Source organism: Misgurnus anguillicaudatus, chromosome 21 (genome assembly GCF_027580225.2).
Source record: "Misgurnus anguillicaudatus chromosome 21, ASM2758022v2, whole genome shotgun sequence".
Classification (NCBI taxonomy): Eukaryota; Metazoa; Chordata; class Actinopteri; order Cypriniformes; family Cobitidae; genus Misgurnus; species Misgurnus anguillicaudatus.
The window spans coordinates 52525804-52551535 of record NC_073357.2 but is presented as its reverse complement, the minus strand read 5'-3'; the positions used below and the strand labels follow the sequence as shown (position 1 = coordinate 52551535).

The 25732-nt window shown below is 39.2% G+C and overlaps 1 protein-coding gene across 3 annotated transcripts; it reads left to right on the top strand.

Annotated features, from left to right (window-relative positions):
- The first annotated feature begins 849 nt into the window (after window positions 1–849).
- On the top strand, window positions 850–25659 carry znf821 (zinc finger protein 821). 3 transcript variants are annotated; one of them, XM_073859374.1, is made up of 6 exons: window positions 850–951; window positions 14146–14277; window positions 14549–14660; window positions 23570–23663; window positions 23844–24007; window positions 24082–25659. In XM_073859374.1, exons 2-6 carry the CDS (start codon window positions 14193–14195, stop codon window positions 24860–24862), a joined length of 1236 nt encoding a protein of 411 aa, XP_073715475.1. In that variant the 5' UTR covers window positions 850–951; window positions 14146–14192; the 3' UTR covers window positions 24863–25659. The 3 variants fall into 3 exon arrangements, with proteins under 3 accessions (XP_073715475.1, XP_073715473.1, XP_073715474.1); XM_073859372.1 differs by lacking the exon at window positions 850–951 and adding an exon at window positions 1607–2043; XM_073859373.1 differs by lacking the exon at window positions 850–951 and adding an exon at window positions 1607–2056.
- Window positions 25660–25732: the final 73 nt, after the last annotated feature.

The following is a 25732-nucleotide window of genomic DNA, read 5'->3' as shown; positions in this document are numbered from 1 at the left end:
AAAAACAGCAATTGTTACACATTCATACATAGCACTGCAACCCTGCAGAGGACATGTGGATTTGGAGAAAGTGTGGATGGTTCTTAAGAGTTCACTTGTTAAAATTCATCATCATTTTGAAGGTCACCAGTTAGCCATTAAGGAGCTAGGTTAAACAGTCACGATGTCATATAGCAGCACAGTTTCTCATTTTTAATTTTTGTTAGGTAAATGCTCATCAGTGTAAATTTTATTTAAATCCACATAGGTGGATATACTACACCACTCTTAAAATAATGTCCAGTCATTGTCCACATTATTTCAGCTGTTAGATTAATTATTAATTGTGCTAGTAAAAACATGAAAAAATGCTAGTAGCCTACACCTCTATTGCAAAAAAAATCATAATAACAAAACAGGAAATACAAGAATTGCTTCTACTCTTTACAATAAGAGTCATGACCAAATACCATAGCAATTTGGTGTATTGTTTTGCTTCTATTGTAATAGAAACAATGCATTTTATATTACTATTTGTATTATTTGCATATTTGAAAAGCTGAAAATAACCTTGACTATGATGTTCTCGTATATGGTACTTTAGTCCAAGTGCCAACAACACTATTTAAAAGGTCTGGCTAAGAACCAATATGATGACAAATACATATCTGTACTTTACATCTGAATATACACCCTAATTTTAAATTAATGTGAATAAAATATAACAACGAATGAGCTAAATAGATAAAGGAGTACATGATAATGACAAAAGCATTTTTGTTCCTCCACATCCACGTATGTGTATCCCACAATGCGTTTCGTTGAAACCAAACTGGCTTACAATTATAGAGACAGAAGACGTGGTAAGGGTTATTAACAAAAGACTAGTACAAAAGAGGGCGGAGCAAAGCGGCCGGGAAGTTATTGCTAAAAGGTGCAATGCAGCGTCGTCGCATCCAGGCTAGTGATGAGGTGATGGTTAAAAAATGTTTCTTACATTGCACATTTGCTAGCTTCCTAATCACTGATTTATAAAATTATATTAATTTACTATTATTTTCAAAGTTATCAATGCGATTTATGTATTAATTACTGAACATAATAATAATAATAATAATAATACAAAATAAAGTTAAAGTGAGATATCAATTAATTCCAGAAAGAAAACATTTACTATAAGATTATTCATTTTTATTTAAGGTTGTGTCAATTCGTATAAGTATTTTTGGAAAGTGAACGAATGAAAATAAGCAACCGTTGCTTCTTTAAACTTTCTCAGTGGTATGACATTATGTACAACAATTGCACGTGCATGTAATGATCTAACATGACTGGTGGATGTTGACACATGGCATTTCCTTATTTTAATGGCACTTGAATTTGTAGCATTTTTTCAATTTACAAAAAAAACTTTTGCGAAATTTATAATAATATGTCAAACAATAATTATTTATACATAAATAATAATGTTTACAATTGGTCAAATCCCCTTAAAAACCCCGAACAAAATCCCCAAATTACAGTACATGTCAATGGGTCAAATTGGTTTTATGGGCCGCCGAGCGCCCCCTGTAGGAATTATAGTATTTTACAGATAGCATAAGGTAGATGATAACATTAGTCATGCAATTCACTTGAATACATCGCCTTGAAATGCATGTCGGCAGCGTATCTGCAGTGGCCGGTTACACTGTCGCAGGATTTCACATCCACTACTCCGCACATCTTACTCCGATTCTTATGTTTAGAAACACACATCTGTCGACATGAATGCGATTTCATGGCCGACAAAGACCAAGATGTCTGTTAACGGAAAATCAGTTTGTTACTCTCTATCAGTGAAATGATCTCTGTTGAACTCGCCAATGTAGCCGTTCTGCGCGTTTAGAGCATTTTTGTTTACGGAATTGGATTTTTCTCAGAAGAGGCTTCAGTTCGTTTTTCTCTGGATTGGTCAAAGGCAAAATCACATCAGTCGGATCGTAGAAGAGATTCGACTCTTTCATTCGGGAGTCGGGTATAATATGTCAAGACGAAAACAGACCAACCCTTTCAAAGTGAATTGTAGGTATCCCAGGTATTGTAAACCCTTTTAATTTATTACTCCTTGTTAAATAGCCCTGTTGTTTACTAAAGGACATGCAGCAAGACTCATCGTTCATTACGGTGCCATTGAATTGTTTGATGGGTTATATCCGCATTTTACTAAACGACGGGAGTAGCCAAAGACCAAGCGTTCACAAACTCGTTATCCCAACCTTACTTACAGCATAATTTACGTAACGTTAGACCTTCAGATTATGGCAATCGGTGAAATATGGGTAACTAATGCACGAACCTTGTACACCCACGAACCCTAAAGATGTGTTTGTTGAAATTCTGTTGATATTACGTTTATAAAATGTTTCTTACAACTCCAAGAAAACCCACAGTCAGCATTATTTAAACATAAATAACATTTTTATATAAACTAGTCTGCGTGAATAATTCGCAGTATTACCGTATTGTCGCGGGGAAAATGCAGTGCATTGTGGGATATTTGCACAAAATATTTGCACCACATGAAAAATACTGTAGTGTACTTAGTGTTTACTAGATAATATAGTGTTTTTGAACCAGTATTTACTACAGTTTATCAATACACTATAGTTAATACTACAGCATACTTCATATTATCAATATAATTTATATTTACTTTATTATAGTAAATACTACTAACTTTGCCATATTTTTCATGTGGAGGTTACTGTGTCTGCATGTATATTAGCCTATATATCAGTTGTTTTATTTTTGACATCGGACTGATATTAAAAGCAACAGGGCTCCGATTTTTAAGGGATTGAGGTAATCAGGCAGCTTTTAAGTCAAATTAAGTTAATCATGTAATCACTGTGCCAGCTTATAAGAAAAGTGTTATACCTTTTATTACTACCATCAACGCAGAGTTCATAATCAAAGTCATCAACAGCATTATAGCACAACTTATTCTGCACTTGTATGTTCTTGTTCAAGGTGAGCCAGCTGTGTCTTGTGTGTTAAAGGTTGTTTGCCAACAATATCTTGAACAAAGTACATAGGCTTAATCCACCATTATTAATGGCATGTATATGCATACTGTATTCACTTAGGAGACACAGAAGTAATGCTAACAATCCTTTGCAGTAACATAGGCCGTCTTTCTATATGTTGTCTCTACAGATGGGTTTAATACATTTAGAGGCTTCCTATGGTCAGGGGTCTCATTTATAAAACTGTGCGTAGGATCCTTACTAAAAGTCTGCACAAAAGCCAAAAATGGCAAACGGCAAACAATATTAAGACTCAAACAAAGCAATGATCCCTTTATAAATCACAGATCACCTGCAAGTGTGCATAAATTAATCATCTAGTTTTTTTTATAGATCACAACCTTTGCGTTGGAACTGGCGTACGCATGTTTTCAGCCCCGTGTTGTGCATACGCACGCTTTATAAATGAGACCCCTGACTTTTTGGAATTATTGTGATATCCAGGATTAATCTTAATTATGTTAAAAAAAATTCCAGAATGTTTAGCAAGAAAATACTCTTTTTTTTTTTTTTTTTACTATTTTGCTGTATAGAAAGCTTCAGCGGCAACAACATAAACATTCCGCTTTTGTGGCCCGAAATTAACTTCTGGTAGACTTCAGCAAAAAATCAATAACAACAGAGTAGATTATTAGTAATCAGAGTAGATTATTTCTTATAACAAACAAAATAAATAACAAGTAAATTACCGAAGTTCAAATCCTAGCTAATGTGTATCGACTACACTGAACTAACGTTACTGTATAAAATGAATGTATACACAATGTTAGATACAGATCCTTTAATAAGACTTATGAGCCAAACTTTTCTTTGCACAAAGGTGACCTATGCTCGCCGTCTTCTATTGTCTTTAGGAAACTGTTTTTTTTTTTAAGACAAGGTATTTGTTCCAGAGGTCAGCCGTGTAATGAGCATCCGTCTCTTTGTCTGATTAAACTGTCTATAACATAACCATTAGGCTAGTAAGCCATTAAAATGGCATATAATGTACTACATCCTGTAGTTGTTTATAATCTCAACAGTGCTATGAAATTATACAGATTAAAACAATGTTTAGTTCATGTGTATTTTACTGTAATATTAGTGTTACCTGACTAAAGACTGTCTTTACAGGAAACTTTCTGTTTCTATTACTGTTGCAAATATGCATGGTATTTGATGTTTTGACTTTGATTTTCAGTACCCACTGGCAGTTTAAGGAAAAAATAATAAGTCAGCAATTTGGAATGTTACTGTAAAAGTTACTCCATTATCTTTTCTACTTTGTTAAAATAGGTCATATTATTCAACATTTTGGTATAGTTTATCAGACAGATGAAACATTATACAGTTTAGTTACACTGTTCTTTGGGTTCTTCCAGTCTGAGGTACACTATGGGAAATGTTACTCCGTGGGAAAGTATATGACCGATCTTGTTCCTCCATCATGCCTGGAATAGTCCTTTTGTCAGTAAGGCAAAGTGAGACCAGAATTCCTTGTCTGGGTTTATCTGATGTGATTATTCCTTCAACCTAAACCAGACAAGCTGTTGAGGTAGGTTGGACGAAGCCCGGTCCTCTCCAACCTTTCCTATGCCGTCTTGTTTGGGGTTGGCTGGAGATTCTAAAGGTTGTGGGAGAGGGATGGATTGAATTCAGGGGTACTTTCATTGTTTGGTATTTGAGTTAAGTTTTGTCTGTTGTGTTCCCACCCCCCACCACTGACTTCACCCCATTTTCTCATGTCTGTTGGCTGATGAGTTTGTCTCTTTGTCTGGATTCAGACAGACAGTGCGTCACCTCCTGCCTACAGACACACAGACTCTGAGATAACATCACAGTGGCATAGATGGGGGGGGGGGTGGATAGACAGGAGAAGATGGAGGGAGGGTGGAGAGACAGATGTACAGACAGAACCAGCAGAAGGGGGATGGGACTTACACTCTTACATCAATCACAAACTGACTGCTATAGAGTCAGCCGGTTCTAGCTGATCTTGGTTTTCACACTAAAACCTTTTTTAGCGTTTGTAAGTGGATGCAAACTGGTTGGATTGGACATAATTTTAAAACTGTCTCGAAAGTCGGACTCTTGATTTCCTCTGCAGGAAAATAACTTTTGATTTGGTAAAATATAATATCTGTTGGCGTTATCCAAAGGGAAATTATCTGAGCACTAAAATGGATTGAAGCTTCAAAGGTCCTTGGAAAAACTACATGGCAGTCAAAACACAACTCCAGCTCAGCCGCTATTGTTTTACAACACGTTAGTGTTCTTGGGCTAAGGCATACATCAGTTTTTATCAATACAGAAATGTTATTATGAGGCTGTTTACACTTGGCATTAACATGCATTTTCATTGATCGGATCACAATTGGACGGCGTTAATGCCAGGTGTAAACGGTGTTCAAAACGTTTTGAGCTTGTCCACTTTCGACCACTTTCAACCACATCCAGAGGTAGTCTGAAACCCCTTTGGATCGGATTGCTTTTGTAGTGTAAACGCACATGTGGTTGAATGTGTTCGAACAGCCAGACGCGGCCGCCTTCTCTCCGCCCATTTATCTAATCTGAGGTACTAATCACAAGTTTTACTTCTTTTCTGACTTCTGGCATTAACACACAGTGTACAGCGCTATTTTTAGCCTTTCATTGATAAAACTAAAGCGTCTGATCTCCATAGTTTCGTCTTGAAAGCGTGTGAAAGTTGCGCATTCCTATTTCATCAATTGCGCTGAAAATCCAGAGAAAGCTCTAACATATACATGTACAAAACACTGTGCGGCATGTTTACTTGCTAAACAAGCAGCGGACTCCGACATAATATTAGTTTGCGTCCATATAAACTCATAATTTCTTCGCTCGCGCACCGTCACAGACCACCCCCTCACAGTATTCAGGACAGAAGCGGTTGAATGTGGACAAAAGAGACGGATTTAAATACCAGGTGTAAACGTAATGTGTCTCTCTTGTCCACTTGTGTTCTGATTGATGAAAACACATCTTAAAGGGAAACTTCACCCATTTGCATTAAGCTTTGTACCGTTAGAACCCCAGTCATGTTTTTGAATGGTCGTGCACCATTCCCTCAGTTTCCCCTGAGAGGGGAGAAATACTGATTTCAGTGAGGCACTTCCTTCTTTCAATGATGTAAAAATCGTCATCAATATTACATGGAAGAGGGTGATTTTACAAGCGTGATGCTCTAATCCGCTGTTCATTGCACCTTTATGAGCCACAATACTGCAAAGAGCTGAGGCAGATGTAGGAACAGAAGCCCGAGGAGTAGGCCGGAGCCTGGGCGTCGGCTGGGTAGAGGAGCCCGGTGAAGAAGCAGCAACCATCGGCCTCTGCTGCGTAGAGAAGCTTGCCTGTTCTCTCGCTGTGTGGCTTCTTTATAACATTTCTGCATCAGATAAGGATATGGACGTTTGTTTGGTGAAGGTTTCTATGCAAGAGAGGAACTTTGCGTGCGTTTGGAACGTTTATTTCACGGACATGTTTCGGTTTACGAGCAGACGCGCTGCGGAGTATATAAGCTTGGACGGACTCGCGCCGTTTGCTTTCGGTTGAACTTTTCTGGATCAGATAAGGAGATGGAAGTTTGTTTTGTGAATGTTTCTGGTCGCGTGCTTATTTCAAAGACATGTTTCGGTTTACGAGCACAAGCTCCAAGAGCTGAGGCAGCGCGTCTGTGGAGATATTATGCAGGGGACGCGTTTGTGTGGAGGAGGATGGAGGGATAAACGGACGTCTGACTAAAGTGAGTGTTTATATTTTCTTTGTTATACTAACGTGGCATTTATGTACACAATAGCATATCTGAGCGGTGTTTTATATGTCTATATTGTGAGAGCAGTGAGGCAAATAATAACACAAATGTAATTACAGTAAACAAGAGACAAAAAGAAAATTGGTAAAACTAAATAAACATTTAAAATGCATACACTTTTTTTAAGTACTTGGAAAGACATTTGTACTGCGCATCTGAAACCGCACGTTACTGTTTGAATAAGACTTTGCTACACACCAGGCCAGAGTGTTATTGTGTGTACCACAATGTAACATCACGTTTAAAAGTAAATCATGATTGGTGTCAGTCAGACACAGTGGTGGTGGCTATTTTCTTTGTTTTACTAACGTGGCATTTATGTACATAATATCATATCTGAGCCGTGTTCCGAGTAATGGGAGTGGCTTGCAGATCTGTGCATTGTGGTGCATAGTGGAAGTTGTAGTTTTTCATACAAATGTGCTCTAAAGTCACATTTTGTCTTTTCTCTGTCAAATAGGCACAAAATTCTACATTTATGTTACATTTTGACTACAAATATGACTCACTTTCCATAAAGATTAATGTTCCTATCGGTGAAATGGCCCTTTAATACCAAGTGTAAACAGCCCCTATAATAACAATGTGATGGTCATATGTTAGGGGTAACATACTTGGTATTGAAGTATTTGGGACAAAAATTATTCTGCAGTGTTTGTGCCACATGCGTAATATGTCAAGTCATGTGATCTAATTTGTATAGTAGAACCCCATAGCAACTGCAGAGCAACACTTTGGGCTAGTAAGCAACAACCTATCAACCACTTAAAACCCAATAGAAATGGCAGAGGAACACCTTGGGCTAGTAAGCAACACCATAGCAACTGCAGAGCAACACTTTGGGCTAGGGGTGGAACGGTACACAGAAGTCCCGGTTCGGTTCGTACCTCGGTTCAGACGTCGCGGTTCGGTTCAATTTCGGTACAATGGAGGGAAAAGCAAAACAAAGTTGAAGAAGGCAAATTTTTTTAGTACTTAAGATGTCCTTAAGGTGTCCTTATCGGTGTTATTTTGAGATGTCATGAATATGAACTGAAAGGCATTTAACATACTATCTCGTATAACAAAAATGTATAAACTTGTACTAATCTTTCATACAAAGATGGGTTTCAAATGTATTACAAGTGACCTAAATACATTTTTAAATTACATTTAAGCACATTTATTTCATATTAATGTACTAAAGAACAAACAAACTCTGTAGGCTTGTAAGATGCATTAATAGGTGTGTACGACTTCATGAGGCGCTGCAAGAAACGACAAGTGGATGACGTCAGAGTAACGTGAGAGCGAATTGAAATCAGCCTCCTTTGCAAGATTTCTCGCGGTACTCTGACGGCGCTGCGTAAAGTTGAGCACACTTAAAAAACTGAAACCAGCTGAACTCGACAGAACTGCCCTGCGTATGCCTGCGCTTCGTCCATTAATTGTATATTAGCAGGAAAATTTATCTCCTACTTATCTGCGTGAGAAATACAAGTTGTGGCGTGTGAGCGTGTGAACTGACTGAAATGCGTGTGTCTCATGGTGAATGGGTGAGACTTGAGAGCCCTGACTAGATGTACTTCCACTCACATAACCAACAACTGCTGAAAACGCCGACACACAGTCCTCGTCTTTTCCACCACTCTCTCGCCTGTACTACTGTAACTGACTGGAAAAGTAAAGTTTTGCCAAACTTGCGATCTTAAAGAGGCTGGCGGATCCTCACCACCATTTGCCATACTCGCTGTCGCTGCTATCTCACTCACTCACTAGACCGTCAACCTGACAAAAAACTGCAGAGTGCCAGAGAATGTAGACGTGCTTGAATAGAGCGCATAAATAGGCGGAGCTCGGCTGCATTGGTGCCAATCAGAGCTTCAGAGCTAAAGCGGGGCTACAGATTAGCTGCCCTAAAGAACCCGCGTATCTTAACAGTAGTTCCGCATTATTTATTTTGCACGCAAGTTTTTTTTTATTTTCATAGCGTGTATTCTCCGTTTAAATTCATGCACCGAACCGTGACCCTCGTACCGATTCGGTTCGAAACGAATACATGAACCGTTCCACCCCTACTTTGGGCTAGTAAGCAACACCTTAGCAACCACTTAAAACCTCATCGCAACTGCTGAGCAACACGTTGGGCTAGTAAGAAACACATTAGCAACCATTTAAAACCCCATAGCAACTGCAGAGCAACACCTTGGGCTAGTAAGCAATACCCTAGCAACCAGTTAAAACCCCATCGCAACTGCAGAGCAACACCTTGGGCTAGTAAGCAATACCCTAGCAACCACCTAAAACACCATCGCAACTGCAAAGCAGCACATTGGGCTAGTAAGCAATACCCTAGCAACCACTTAAAACCCCATCGCAACTGCAAAGCAGCACATTGGGCTAGTAAGCAGTACCCTAGCAACCACCTAAAACACCATCGCAACTGCAAAGCAACACATTGGGCTAGTAAGCAACACCTTAGCAACCACCTAAAACACCATCGCAACTGCAGAGCAACACATTGGGCTAGTAAGAAACACATTAGCAACCATTTAAAACCCCATAGCAACTGCAGAGCAACACCTTGGGCTAGTAAGCAATACCCTAGCAACCACTTAAAACCCCATCGCAACTGCAAAGCAGCACATTGGGCTAGTAAGCAGTACCCTAGCAACCACCTAAAACACCATCGCAACTGCAGAGCAACACCTTGGGCTAGTAAGAAACACATTAGCAACCATTTAAAACCCCATAGCAACTGCAGAGCAACACCTTGGGCTAGTAAGCAATACCCTAGCAACCACTTAAAACCCCATCGCAACTGCAAAGCAGCACATTGGGCTAGTAAGCAACACCTTAGCAACCACATTGCAACCGCAGAGCAACACCTTGGCAACCTGCCAAAAAAATCTTTATTTTGCCCCCATGGCTGTGAGTTTTGTATAGGCAAGCACTTCTCATATTTTCTTCAGAAAATGTAAGCTGATGTTAATGTTACTCATAAAGGTGAACATTTAAAAGTTTGCAGAAGGTGTTTGGTGGATGGCAGTGATGGAGTAATGGAGGATGTATGTTGAGATGGAGGACAGAGTAAAGATCTGCTCTGTGTGGGAGTATGGAGAGTTTCTAGAGAAGATGATTTTCTCACATTAGCAGCAGGACTCTTTATGCAGGAGGCAGGCGGTTTCCTCAGGGACTGCAGTGTGTACGTTGTGTGTTTAGTGTAATGTGGGGGTTGGTGAGTGTAAGGTGGAGTGTGCATGTTTGTAACTAATGTTTGATAAAAGAATGCTTTGATACTGTATTTCTGGGGTGAAGTTCAAAAATTAAATAAATGATTCACTTAAAATTTTTTGAAATCTTGTGAAAGATTTCCTGTATTTGTGTTTCACTGAAATAATGATATGGATATCAAATGACATGACTGTAAGAACACAATAGGTACGGTATGTTTACACGCACCCACCCAGCCATTTTGGTCAATCCGAAATGAATTTGAACTGTTTACCTTAAACATTTCAAATAAATTCAAATATAAGTTTACATGAAATTATTTTTATTTATTTACATAAAGGTATTTTGGAATCTGATTAGGAAAATACTCTGATTCAAGTGTTTACATGCTTAATGTGCACTTATTAAAAAGATTATTACATGTCCCCTTTCAATCTGATCAACAGTTTATTTGGTTTAAGCTCTCCAGCAGTACTATTGAGATGTACTTTTAGGTGATCTGTTCCTTATTTTTTAATAAGACTTATTCAGAGCATGACTTTATGGAGGTCTGCAGAAATTCACATCTGTGTTGTAAACAATCTTTTATGGCGCTTTTTCGTTGGACTGTACGGCTCAGTACAGCTCACTTTTGGGGGGTACTGTGTACAGTACCTAGTAAAAAAAACTTGATTTTCACCACAGGGAGACTTTAAATGAGGGACTCTACTATGTATAATAATTATGTATATATAAATACATACATGTATAATGTTAAAGGAATAGTCTACTAATTTTCAATATTAAACTAAAATTTTCAATCTTATTACCTTAAAGCAACACTATGTAGTTTCCATGTAAAAATGACTTACAGCTCCCCCATGTGGTTGAAAAGCGCAACAGTGCCTGGTATCAGACACTCTTCTTGAGGCAGGGGGAGGGGCGGGGCTGTGTGCTCTACCCTCCACCGCCACTTTCAGAGTGTGCTTGTAGCAGCTAGGAGGCTGCTCAGGTTGTAGCAACAGTACATTTTATCCAGTTAAAAGTTGTTCTATCACTGAAATAATTTTAGAGACATTATTTAAAGGTAAAAAAACTAAATAGTGTTGCTTTAACTAAGAAGAGTTGATACATCCCTCTATCATCTGTGTGTGTGCACGTAAGCGCTGGAGCGCGCTGCGACACTTCGATAGCATTTAGCTTAGCCCCATCCACTCAACGGCACCAATCAGAGACAAAGCCAGAAGTGACCAAACACATCAACGTTTTTCCTATTTAAGACGAGTAGTTATACGAGCAAGTTTGGTGGTACAAAATAAAACCTAGCGCTTTTCTAATCGGATTTAAAAGAGGAACTATATTTTATGGCATAATAGCACTTTTGGGAGTACTTCGACTCGGCGCAGTAACACCCTCCCTCTCCCATTATGAGAGGGAGAAGGGGAGCGGACTTTTCAGGCGAGTCGAAGTACTCCCAAAAGTGCTATTACGCCATAAAATATAGTTACTCTTTTAAATCCGCTTAGAAAAGCGCTAGGTTTTATTTTGTACCACCAAACTTGCTCGTATAACTACTCGTCTTAAATAGAAAAAACGTTGATGTGTTTGGTCACTTCTAACTTTATCTCTGATTGGTACCATTGAATGAATGGGGCTAAGCTAAATGCTATCGAAGTGTCGCAGCGCGCTCCAGCGCTTACGTGCACGCACACAGATGATAGAGGGATGTATCAACAATTCTTAGTTAAGGTAATAACATAGGCTGCGTTCATACGGTACCATAATACTGTTGTCAAAACCGTATTTGAGTCCTTAAGACGGTTCCGTTCACACGCAGTTCGGTTATTTACGGGTTTGACAACCGCATTCTATAACCGACTTCACACCCGTAACTTTTCGGGTTTCACAACCGTATTTACAGAGAAGCTGTGCCGTGTGAACGGAATCGCACTGGACAACCAGTTGTCTGTCACGTCATTTGTTGCTCTTTGTGTTAAGAAAACGTTACAGTGCATGAAAATGACTGCAAACTACGCACCAGAATTGCTCCATAAGATTAATGTGATATTATATTACCTTCATAGACGCCACAGAACATATTACATTACGCATAAAATTGCGTGCAGCCAAGTAAGTGAGATATATAAACTTTAAAAGTGGACGATTAATATAATGTTAACTGTATAATAAAAGGGATATAAAAATTAGCTGTTTATTTACTCACCTTTTATCTTCAGTAGAGCAATAAAGAAGATATTTTGCAAAAAAAACCCATCTCTGATTCATATCATGCAAGGCAAAATATGCGTCACTTTGAGAGGTCAAAAAGCAGATATATCCAATACAAAAGTAATCTCCATGACTCCTGGTGACATTTTTTGCTGCTTGTGAGGCAAATCGGTCGGTTTTTGCAGGATATTGAACGTTATTTACAACATTATTAGCATCCATACAGAACTGTGGCAACATATGAAGTGCGCTTTTTACACTCCCGCTCTCTAGGTGGCGCTAAGAGGCTGGCCCCGCCTGTGGTTGGCAAACCATACTCTCTGCGCCACCTACAGAGCGGGAGCGTAAGCGCACTTCCTTCCTATTTGGCTGCGTTAATGGTTTAAATGGAGTTTGATTTCTTGCAAGGACGGACCGATTTGCTTCATAAGTCATTATGATTACTTTTATATTGTATATATCTGCTTTGGTAAAACGTGCAGTTGCTGAAACTGATTTTATGTTCATTCATTTTGGAAATTAAAACTTTAATAAGGAACCACCCTTGTTTATTTTTCTCTGCACAATGGTAAGCGTTACACCAGCCAGCTGTTTTTGTTAATTACATAAATAAAGTTTGCCCATTGCATAAATAATACTTTTTTATATTTACGTCCGTCACTATGGTTACAGGCGCCGCGTGTAACTAGAATACGGGTTTGAGGTCGGTTGCTCGTTCATATAGGCAGTGTTCTATTTGTGTCTTTAATTTGCTGTCTGAACAGGACACTTCCAGCCTCACACCTGTAAGTAAATACGGTTGTCACTCCCGAAATTTTGTCGTGTGAACGCACCCTTAGTTTAATATTGGAAATGAGTAGACTATTCCTTTAAGAAAAAAATGTGTATATGTTAAGTATTAATATTTATAAATAATATAAATTATATATAAATATAAAAAAGTATATGCATGCACATGTAAATATTTCGTAAATATATGCATGTATGTGTATTTATACAGTACAGTACTGTACCACCACCACCAGACTCGTTGTTTTAGAAATTTTAGAAGTCCATCCATATTTATCTACACTAGTCAACATGTGGATCAAAGCCTTTTTAAAAGTTGTCTTAAAACAAATACCCAATACCTGTTCTTGTCTTAGGACAACTTTGATGAAAATTTTTTGATCCACTTCAAATGTTGACTAGTATATTTTATTAAGATACAAACAGAAAATACAGGAAATATGTAAAAAAAAATTACTTTTCAGGACTAAATGTCTTCTTTAGGCATCTTCTGTGTTTAGTGTGACCTCTCTTGGCACAAACACATCTTGAGCATTTTTGAGCAGAATGAAGTAAAAAGACAAATTTCTTTAAAATTAGATATTAGGATTTAATTTTATTTAGGTTAAAGAGATCCTTCAGTTTCCTGCTACTGCTGAAGTGGAAAGGGAGTTTACCCTAAAAACATGACACATCAGTTTACATTTTATACAGTTTTTAATACTACATACACATTTCCTGCATTTTCTGGATGTATTCTTAAATGGACTGAGAAACAATTATATATGATCACTATAACATTGCAAAAACAACAAATCTAATTCTGTCATGGTGGCTGGCCTAAAACTTTTACACAGTACTGTATACATAATTATTATACATAATACACACACAAATACATATATGATGTAAATAAGGACTTTTATTCTGCCACCGATTAGTTGTTAAGCAACCCTACTTTAAACTTAGGCACCACAGCATCATTACAGCAGTGTTTGCATAGACAAGCAAGTTTCTTTAGAATGCAAAATGTTACATTTCAAATCTATTTTTAGTATTAATATAAAATCATTTCACACCATGCTGTTTTACTCATAGGGCCTTTTCACAAGACTGGGTTGTCTGGCCCTCAACACTCTTTTGAGATGGACACTAGAAATGACTTCATTGAGGATGGAGAATGCCATAGCAACAACTCGCAGGATCCTGAAGAGCAAGAGAGCACAAGTGGTGAGCTTTGAGGCTTTAGAAACAATATAACGTTCACTTATAAAACCTTAAACTTGAATGCACTGCTGCATGTCACTTTTGATAAAGACTTCGGTCCACTGTGTAAATTAATGTTTATCAATTTATTCATTGCTTGTAAAATGTTTAAATATAAGAAGAAATCTGCAAAAGTTATCTGCAGTATATGAAGACGTAAAGCAGAGAAGCAAGTAGACCTGTGATGCAGTAGTCAGTATTGTTTTAAACACAACTTCTTGTCTTATTCTGCCAGAGGACGGTGACAGTGAATTTGACGACGACTTAAATGGCTCTGCGGATGACAGTATGACGAGTAATAAGAGCAGCCAATTCCGCTTACATCAGGAGGATGTCAAAGAGGAGAGTGGTGTAGATCTTATGTGAGAAGTAGGCGGTGTCTAATTAGTATGAATTCTTTATCACTGCATACTTTGCGTTGTCATAGGCAAGATTGTTTCTTCACTTTACAAGTATTCAGTCTTTGACCTGTTCTCTCTTTTTTATGACGTATGAATAGATGGAAAAGCCATTGAGATGCAAATATTATGCAAAAGTGATACTATTTCATGTATCATTTGAATATTTTTCTTTTTGAGCTACTCCTGTTGATGTATGAAATGTCAGGTTTGTAGCAGATTTTTAAAGGTGCAATGTGGGACTTTTACTTTGCGTTCACACCAGACGCGGAAGAGGCTGCAAAAACGTGCTTTTCGCGCGTTAGTTGGACGCTTGAACATTTTGAGTTTACGCTCTTCATTCGCCCGTAAAATTCTAGTCATTTGAGACATTCACGTGGAAATTTGCATCATGGGGGGGCTTATATAGCTCAAATTGAGTAAACTTACCAGATTGTTCGACCTCCTCACTCACTTTCTTTCAAACAAGATCCCTTTAATACCTGTAAAAGTACAAAGATGTCTTGTGTAGCGATGATGATTGTCCTTCATTGTTGTTTTGTTTATCTGCTTCCGCTCGCTTCCTGTAATCATGTCACTGCTAGAGCAAGCTTCTTATTGGTTAACGCAGTGCAAAATTCCGCCAAAGTTCAGATTTTTTAAATCACGCGGCAACGCGCCATTCGCGCTTACCGCGCCACAGTATGCCTATTCGCGTCTTTGCATTAACTAATCATGCAAATCACTCCCGCTTGCCGCCTCTTCCGCTTCTGGTGTGAACACCCCATTAGAAAGATCTCTCCACAGAAGTGCAATATAATATACATAACTAGATTATCAGTGGAGTATTGTTTTTATTACCTTATAATGAGCCGTTTTTGTCTACATACAACGCTGGTCCCCTTACATGGATGACACTGTCATGTTTCTACAGTAGCCCTAAACAGACAAACTGTTCTATAGAGCGCGTTTTGTTACTATGTTGTCTTAGACGATGATGTGTTTGTCCTGTGGCGACTACACTATGGGTTTTGAAAAGAAGGGGTGAGCTGTGGACTGAGCCATTTGTTGCAATTCACAGTCTCACCACTAGATGCAGCTAAAAGTCCCACATTGCGCCTTTGAAGTAAATTACCTTAGTCAGAGGTCTTCAACCTCTTTTGGGCCAAGCACCCCTTAAATTGATAGAAATGAGGTACAGGGACCCCCAGTACATTAAGACTTGATTTACGATTTATAATGATTATGTTACAAAGATATTAAAGCATCCATAAAACACGTTGTTATCTCAGTGGTTCTCGATTCCAGTCCTCGGGCTCCCCCTCCCAAATTATTTTAGATGTCTTCTTATAGGAAACACCTGATTTCACTCATCAGGCTCCTTAATTAACCCACTAACAAGCTGATGAACTGAATCAGGTGTTTTTATATATGGAGACATCTAAAATGATTTGGGAGGGGGGTCCCGAGGACTGGAATTGAGAACCACTGGCCTATCTGATGTTAATCTGGAGTACCTATAGAGTAGTATTATACAGTACCCTTTATATCTCCGAAGAGTCTTTAGTTTTATCCGATTTATAAAAGACAGATTAGCATTACCGATTCTTTCCAATAACGTACCAAATAATTCAGAAGGAGGAGTTACTAGCTGCGGGAGGAGCGAGTCACGAGTCAACACTTTATACAACACTTACTGGATAACTTGTGATTCAAGAACATGTTTGTGTCGTTTATATGATATGCACTTACGCGCCTATTTCCAACATGACATAGAAGTCTTACTACCCGCATGCAAATCATGACCCGGTTGGCTTTTTAATGAAATCCGGCGTTAAACACACACGCAAAACCTCGGATAAACAAACTATATCCATTGTTTCCATAATCCTGGCTTTCTTCTCCTTACATCCAAAACCACACTTCTTCTTTCATGCCATTGTTGAGTCTTGATATAAAACAAAGCTGCCACGTGAAGTGATGCTTGTAACTTAGCGTCCTCTCCCGCTGACTGACGTGTTTGCGTGGTTTTCCGGGAGAAGTACCCATAAAAAGAAGTAATCGTATAGCTTACCGCTGAAGCATCAGTTGGACTAGTAATCGAAAAAAACTTTCGGAAACTTTGCTGGTGAAGTGCATTCGGCACAGAAATACTCTGTAACACGTCCAACTGCTTTTTTGACACTTTGCATTTGTTTAGCATGAGAAAAACCAACTCTTAAACTGTGTTAATAATTCAGAATGCATGAAATAACATTGAACCCCTCTTTAAAGGTGACATAGAATGATTGAATGGGGTATTTATCCTTGTTCTGTGATGTGACATGTAGACAAACTTTTTTTTGTTTGGGTCTGTAATGCCTTAGAAGCTTCCTTAAAACCTCTCTCAGATAGCTCTATTAGGGTGGGGGATTTTAAACAAGTGGTTTTGCACCTATTTGGCTCCCCCTACTGGCTTACCTTGCAATCTCATTACTGATTGGCTGACTTCGCTGCCACTCAAAAAATGTAGCCAATTATTTTAAAGTGGAGGGCAGTGTGATGCCTGTGATGTCATAAGCATCAGTTTTTTAGATAGGGCATTTTCTGGCTGACATTTCTAAAAGAGGAATTTCTATGAGACTGAGATGTTTAGCATGTCTAGCACTTTTTGTATGTTCGTGAATGCGGGTAGACTACCATTATTCAACAAAGACAAGGTAAAAAAAATTGTTTATTCTCTGTCCCCTTTAAAATAAAATGTTTTGGCATACTACATAACTAGGGTGGCCATTCGTGCTAGTTCCGCCGGACACGTCCCGAACATGTTTTGGGGTTCGTTCTCCGGAAGTCGCGTTGGTCGACCTCGATGACGTATGCGGTCGAGCAACGTGACTTCCGGAGAACGAACCCGAAAACATGTTCGGGACGTGTCCGGCGGAACTGGCACGAATGGCCACCCTATACATAACATTTTAAATAAACTAAAAAGATTTTATTGTGGGAATGTTATTTTTCAAGTTTACATTTTTTATTATTGACCTATTAATGCATTTTAGTTTCATGCCTAATATAATTTTTTTTTTAAATAATATATTTTAAATTCAAACCATATTTGAAGGACCCCCAGATATACCATGCCCAGAGACCCCCTTTTAAAGACCAATGACCTTAGTTACCTAGTTCAAATTATAGCTTAAGCCTATCAACTACTACTAATGTTACTGTTTAAAATTAATGTATACAGTGTTAGTTTCAGTTTCTTGCCTGGCTGCCAAACCTCTCTTCGCAAAGCTGTGATCCATGCTCGCCATCTCCCCTTGTAATTTTCGACAAGTTATTTCTTCCAGAGGTCGGTTTAGCCACCTTTGGCACATAACCATAGTAAAGTGCATGTGTCCGATAAAACTACATGTGTCTATATCAAGAGAACTAGTTGAGGACCTAAAACTTTATTTATAATTATGTTCAATTTAATAAGCATTTCTTCTGTAAAGATGATCTAAGAGCCTTACTAATTCCTTTATCATCAGACATCAGCAATTGTTGTCATGTTTAAGAGCCTTCAGATAACTATGGTGATAGATATTTTTTGCAGCGTGACTCATAACTGTACAGCAACATGACAGTTGAAATGAGTCACAAGAGCTTACGCATTTCTGTCTGCCATGGACTCGACATCACAGCAAATCTGCATCAGTCATCCACACACAGCTACTATTTCACATTATCATCTTCTGTGTTGTGTCAAACACTGGAGTAATTCACCTAAAAATAAATATTGGGTCATTATTTACTCACCCTCATGTTATAAGAAGTCATTTTGGAATACAAAAGACAACATTTTGGAAGAATTGTACTGGTTGTTTTATTTATTTTTCACGCAGCTACAATTTCACGGGTTAACATGTAATCAAATAGGATAATAAAGCAAAGCATATTTGGCATGCTGTCCGAAGGAAGGGCTTTGAAATCAGAATTTTAGATACCAGCTAGCAGTGGTGTCGACTATATATAATATATAAAATTGTGATCAAAGGTTTACATATACCTTAAAGAATCTGGATAATGCTACAAATTTTGGAAAAAGATATTTAGGAGAAGAATTTAGGTTTGTTTTTATGCAGACCTCTTTATGCTGATTGGTTTGACCATGCTCCTCCTGAACTTAAATAAACTTTAGGGATGCACCGATATGGAAATTTTGGCCGATAACTCTTTATATTTGGGGGGCGATAACCGATATATATATATAGAAATAGATATAGATATATATATATATATATATATATATATATATATATATATATATATATATATATATATATATATATATATATATATATATATATATTAGGGATGCACCGAATCCAGGATTCGGTTTCGGATTCGGCCGAATACTGGGCTTTTTGGCGGGGTTCGGGTTCGGCCGAATCCTAGATTTTTTTTCCACCGAACCGAACCCTAGGCTTGCGCTACGCTGGTCGACGTCACGACGGGTGCTGACGTGGAGATGAGCTTTTTCTTTCGGTCAGCTGGACACACCAAAACTTTTAAACACCGCTGAAAACGCCGTGAGGACACCAAATGCCAGCTGTTTTTCAGCCGAGCACTTGGTAGGTGTGATGCTTCAGCTGTGAGCCGGTTGGTTGCTGTGGTAATGTCCCGCCCCTCCTCCACTGTAATTGGACGGCCGTGTGAAGACTGACATTGACGAGCGGAGCTTCTCACTCAAAGTTAAATATAGTTTTCAGCGCGGAGCTGCTTGCTTATTGGAAAAACGAGCGTGTCGCAACGCATCGCTATCATTATGCATAGGCTTATGGTAATTGTCAAAATAGTTTTTCCAACTTGTCATCCTGGCATAATGTACAGTTAAAATTAAATAAAATGAAAAATACACTGCTGTGGACGTTTTTTACTTCATTAATGTGTTTTACTGTGTTGGAATAAGGATGCGAGTAGGATTCGGTATTCGGTTTCGGATTCGGCCGAATCTTAAACGGTGGATTCGGGATTCGGCCGAACCTAAAAAATCTGGATTCGGTGCATCCCTAATATATATATATATATATATATATATATATAGGTCGATAAATATTCATATTATTTTCACAATGGAAAACTCCCAGACCGCGGACATCTTGTCTTTGTGCTAGACTAGCATACCCTTCTTAAGCCCGCAACATGTGTCATCTTCGTGCTATGTCACAGAAAGCACCAATCAAAACTTCACATGGCCAGCAATGAGCAAGTGAAGTGGTTCAACAAACCAAAATAATCCATCATTTATCGGCTTTCATTTATCGACCTAATTTTGCTATCAGACCGATAATATTAAAAATAAGCAGTTATCGGCCGATAACGATATGTATATATCGTGCATCCCTAATAAACTTCATTAAAAATGACCCATGCAATTTGTGTGCTATATTCCAAGTTTAGGGTTAGGTTAGGGATATGTTTAGTGTAAGGAAGAAACAGAAATTTCTGGCGATATGAACTGTTGGATCATTGGGAGTCAGTGAGAACTCAAATCTGTATCAGTTTTTATGAACTGAATTAAGTGATTCTTTGAAAAGTTAAGAAAAAGATTAATTCATTAAAATACAGTCACAGGTACTTCTCTCTTTTTTTTCCAGTTAAATTTAAAGGTGCATTGTGTAACTTTTAAAAGTTGCTTTTTCAAATGCATGCTATAAACGAGTCAAACTAACATTGATTTAAGATCGATAAGGTCTTACTGATCAAAAGCCGAAGTAGGGCTTATTCGCAAACACCGGAAATCGCTAGCCGAGGCCATCTTGTTGACATGACATCTGTCCTGCCCCTAGCCGTACGTAGATTTGAGTCGAGGGGAGCAGTAGCCTAATGGCTTCATCTCGTCCGTATTAAGAGAAGATGAGCTTGATTATTGTGGAACAATATCAAATAGACCCAATAGCCTTAAGTAAAGATCCGTCCTTATTGCCAGCCGTAACTTATCCGGATATTTATAACTATATCGTTCATACAGTATCCGCATTCATCATACAAGCACTGAAGGGCCGTTCACATTATAACTATAACGATTACTATATCATCGTCCACATCACCAAACAATACGTTTATTCTAATTCGCTCACAGCACTGGCGCAAATCACTTGCCTTTAATATTGCTTGTAATAAAAACTTTTGCAGATGTCCTCAACATGCTGCGTTTCGCGTAACTCTAAACAGTGAATCTAATAGTTTGTGTAATCTCTTACCTTTTGGCATAACAGTTAGTTAATGTAATAGATTAAAAAGCGTTACGTAGTCAATTTTCACAGCAACTGGAGGTAATCTAATGTTATAGACCTCAGCAATGAGCTTCACTGTCATTTTAAGTGGCCGTGCACTTGAATTTCAAATAGATTTTAATGCTATTAATGGTTTATCCTTAATCAGGTGGGAAAAATCGCCCAGAAAGTGATCCCAATGATGTCGTTCATTGTATCTGTATCGTTATAGTTTTGGTGTGAGCTCCGCTATTCTGTTTAATATAAAACGATTTTCAAAACTATGTGAACGGCCCTTAATTCCCTACCTAGTATCAATGCCAGACCTATTATTATGTTCATATAGTTATTAATACTAATTTAATAACTGTCTCAATTTATGGCAGCTTATTTGAAAGAGCAGTTTCAGCCACTGCTTACAGCTAACCATATGTGATCAAATTATGGGGACAGACTTTGCTGTGAGCATATATCCCTAACGTTACCTGGGGTAAAATGATGGGGACAGACTTTGCTGTTGGGAGTCTCTCCTTCGCTGGTTCAACTCCTCTGTCTCCTTTCATGTTTTCTGACAGTCTGTATCGCATAAAAACTAATTCCAGGGTTATTTTTGCTGTTGTTAGAACATCCGTGTATTACACCACACACCATCGCGCGGTTTTAAAAAAAATTACACCGATAATACCATGCATAAGACCCACGCTGCCTCGCTTGTCAATTGACAGACTGACAGTTTTATGTCAACAATATGGCCGCCGCGAACATTGATGACGTAGATCGAATAAGCCCTATAGCTGTGAATATTATCGGCTGTGCGATTAAGAATAGTTATCGGCCACGTATTATTAGTGTATATCGGCATTTATCAGTCCACCCCTAGTTCTTTGCTTTTACCCATCATGAAGTCTTTTCTGTGTGCCTCCTGGGTAATGAAAAGCCTTTAAAGGCCATCAATAGGCTTTATGCCCAGCTGCACTACTTCCTGAACTTCAGCCAGCTCCTTGTTTCCTGTCTGCCATTATTGGACAAACTGATTAATCCAGGTGTGTCTGATTATTGTTGTTGTGACTACTGAGGTCAGGCTCACCTGGATTAATCAGTGGCTGTTTCTCAATATGCGTTCTTCAGCGATCTTGCGTCCTCGTGTCCTCGCTTCACGTCATCATTAACGGTCGAAGTTCATTCCAATTCTCAAGAACGCAAGGACAGAGGACGCATGAAAATACCCGGATGAGTTCTTGATATCAAGGATGCATCAAGTGCAGACTTGCGCGTTGAAATCTGGAGAGGTCACGTGACCAGCAGGAAGATCGCACACATCTCAATTCTCACAAGTGCTTTCTGTGTTCTCGCGATCTTCTGAGTTCGTTCTTTCAAGGTCGCCTGGCAAGACCAGTCTCCATGAGAACGCAAGTCTGTTCTTTGCATTCTTAGAATTGAGAAACAGCCAAGGAGCTGGCTGAAGTTCAGGAAGTAGTGCAGCTGGGCATAAAGCCTATAAGGACTAAAGCAGTTGGTATCAATTTGTACTGATAGGGGGCAGGTTTTTCTCTCAATACTGACATATTTCAGGTGATCTCCTAGCTTTCTATGCCATTTTGCACCTTGTTCTCTTTATGTGTTCAATACTTATTCCCTGTGTCATTTCACTTTATTTATTATGACTCAACTTGTATACTTAAATGTTCTGATTTCTTTGTATGAATTCAATATTGGCTTGATGGCTACATCTGGTGGAAAATAGCCCACTTAGAAATCCCCTTACTGATAAAAATGCTAATATGTCAAATACTTATTTTCCCAGCTATAACTATAGTATCAGTAGAGTTATAAAGACCGTACAAAATGTACTGTTTTGTTTGTATTAAGTTAGAATGAGCGTTTTTATGTACATACACCGCTTGTCCCCTACATGGAAGTTGCCGCCATGTTTCCACAGTAGCCCTAAATAGACAAACTGTTTTCTAGTGTGTTTTGTCACTATGTTGTCTCAGACAATGACATGTTTTTCCTGTGGCGGCTACCGTAGCTTCTTTATGCGTTTCGAAAAGGGAGGAGTGAACTGTGGTCAGAGCCATTGGTTGCATTTCACAGTATGCAACTACAAATCTACACAGTGGACCTTTTAAATTGGAATCTTACATGAAGCTACACTATGGCATCAGAACACTTTGGATATGACATATAAAGTCACACAACTATATAGACTACTTTTTTAAGTTATTTTTGGTGGGATTTTTGCCTTTATTTAGCAGACAGTGGTAAGGGGAAGACATGAATGTACAGGGTAGACAGAGGGGCACGGGACCGATAAATAAAAACCTGTACTGTACTACCCACTACACCATCGGCTTTGACAAACAGACCACTTTTATGGTGTTTTTGATTCACATTAATTGTAATTGTATATAAACCTGCAACCAGTACAATTCTTTAAAATACTACATGCGTGTAGGTGTGCCACAGAAGAAAGCTTGGAATGGCATTGAATTTATTTTATGTTAACCATTTCTTAGTTAATCCAAAATGATATAGGTTTGTGTCACAGATTATCCCTTATATTTTCAGGCTGTGAATCATCATTCTCTGAACTTGACTGAAGTTTCTTACTCTGTGTTGGTCCATTGTTTATTAGGAGAGCGAGGATGGGACTGATCATGGGAGCAGTTATGTTTGTCCTCTTTGTCCGCTGGAGTACAGTAGCCCAGAGCAACTCATCACACATGTCTACCAGGTGAGGAAACATAATACCAAAGTGAAATTATGACTGGACTAGAGATTAAAGAAAAGCGGATGAGTCTTTCTATATGTCCCTGTTTTAATAGGGAATACGTCCACCTCAGAATAATAAAACTGTATTCATTGATGCATTTCATTAATCTATCACAAATCTATTTACGTTTCCTGTGTACAGCACACAGCAGTGGGCGGCAGTAAGAGTTTCGTTTGTCCTGTGTGTGGACGAGCTCTCAGCTCTCCTGGCTCTCTTGGTCGCCATCTTCTGATCCATTCAGAAGACCGTCTGTCAAACTGTGCCGTGTGTGGAGCTCGCTTCACAGACACGAGCAGCTTAAACAGGTCAGCACATTACTTCAAACACGAGTTTGTTAAAGTTGTTAAAGAGTTAACGGTTTTATGGTTTAAAATTGTAGGGAAAAGTTGAAAGAGTTTCTCAACACGAGTAATATCGACATCAACAGTGACGGTGAGTCCTGCTCGGTGCCCAACTCTCTCCCTAGAAGTCCTATCGCTAACCCCAGTACCAATCCTGGTCCCGCACTGACCTCAATGCAAGACGGTCTCCTCTCTTCTGCTCCTCCTCTTCCTTCACTGTCCGACACCGGTCTGCCATCGATCAGCCCCTCGAACACGGGTCTTCCGGATCTTCTGAACCCGATGCCCGTGTATCCGGCTGGGGTCATGTTAGTCTGCAACAGTTGTATAGCCTACCAACAGCTCGTGGATGCCCAATCGCCCACCATGAGGAAATGGGCGGTTCGTAGGCAGAACGAGCCTGTGGAAATGAGGATGCAGCGACTAGAACGCGAGCGCACTGCAAAAAAGACCAAACGGGCATGCGAGACACCGGAGGAGCGCGAGATGCGACGGTTGCGAGACCGTGAGGCGAAACGAATGCAGAGGATGCAGGAGACGGACGAACAGCGGGCCCGACGTCTACAGCGTGACCGGGAGGCCATGCGAGCCAAACGGGCCAACGAGACGCCCGAGAAGCGTCAAGCGCGGCTGATACGTGAAAGGGAGGCTAAGAGGCTAAAGAGGCGGCTGGAGAAGATCGACCCATCGTTGCGAAACCAAATCGAGCATGACCCTGCAGCGATGGCGGCTTTAACTGCTGATATGAATCTATTCCAGTTTTCTTTTCCCATGTCCGTCTCCTCCATGGATAATGGGTTGTTTATGAAACTCCCCTAGTGAGCAGAGACCTCTGGGCCCAGGATTTGGTGTTTGACGTTCTTTAAACAAAACTATTATTGGGCTTGGCAAATCGATCGATTTGATGTGATTCGGTTTCAATAATAGCAGTTCGAAGCAATTTGGGGGTTTTACAAACTTCTGACATTCACAAAAAAATATCCTGTCCATAAGCATGTTTTGGAGATTCCTCTACTCAATTTTAAAGACTCAGACTTATATTTTAAGACTCTTCAGTGATGCGGTTCTTCGTTTGCACATGGACCTACAGTGACAGGAGTGAGATGTGTAGCTGCGCTCCATATTTGGTTCACCCCACTGTTCAAATTGCCAAAGGTTGGAGTTTATCTGCAACTATGGCTCACCTCCCAGAACCTGAAAGTGGGCGACTGGTTAGCTCAATTTTCACAAAACCAACTACCTCACCATGGGATTTCTGCATGGCCCCATTACATTTTGACTCTTTTTTTATGTTCCCTGACATACTGTATTTACAAGGGCACTCCATGGCCAAGGCTCTCTCAAATGGTTCGCTTGATGTGGACCCCATGTTCTCATGTCTGAAAGGCTATGGGATGTCCTGTTTATTATTTTACGTTTTATAAAATAAGCACCTCATTAGTGATCACTACGCACCCTCGCTGTTCTGTTTTACTCGGACTATTAAAGTAAACTTCTACTCGTCTGTTTACCGCATTACGCCACCAATATGGAAAACTGCAGTGGCATTTGGGACAAAGCCTTTTTGGGAGACATTGCTCTTTTACAAAAGAGGAAGGTCATCTCTTAGGATGCATTGTTTTGAATCCAGACACGTTTCTCTGACCTCCCAAAGGCTTCATTCTTTACACACGGGTTAATATTTGGGCA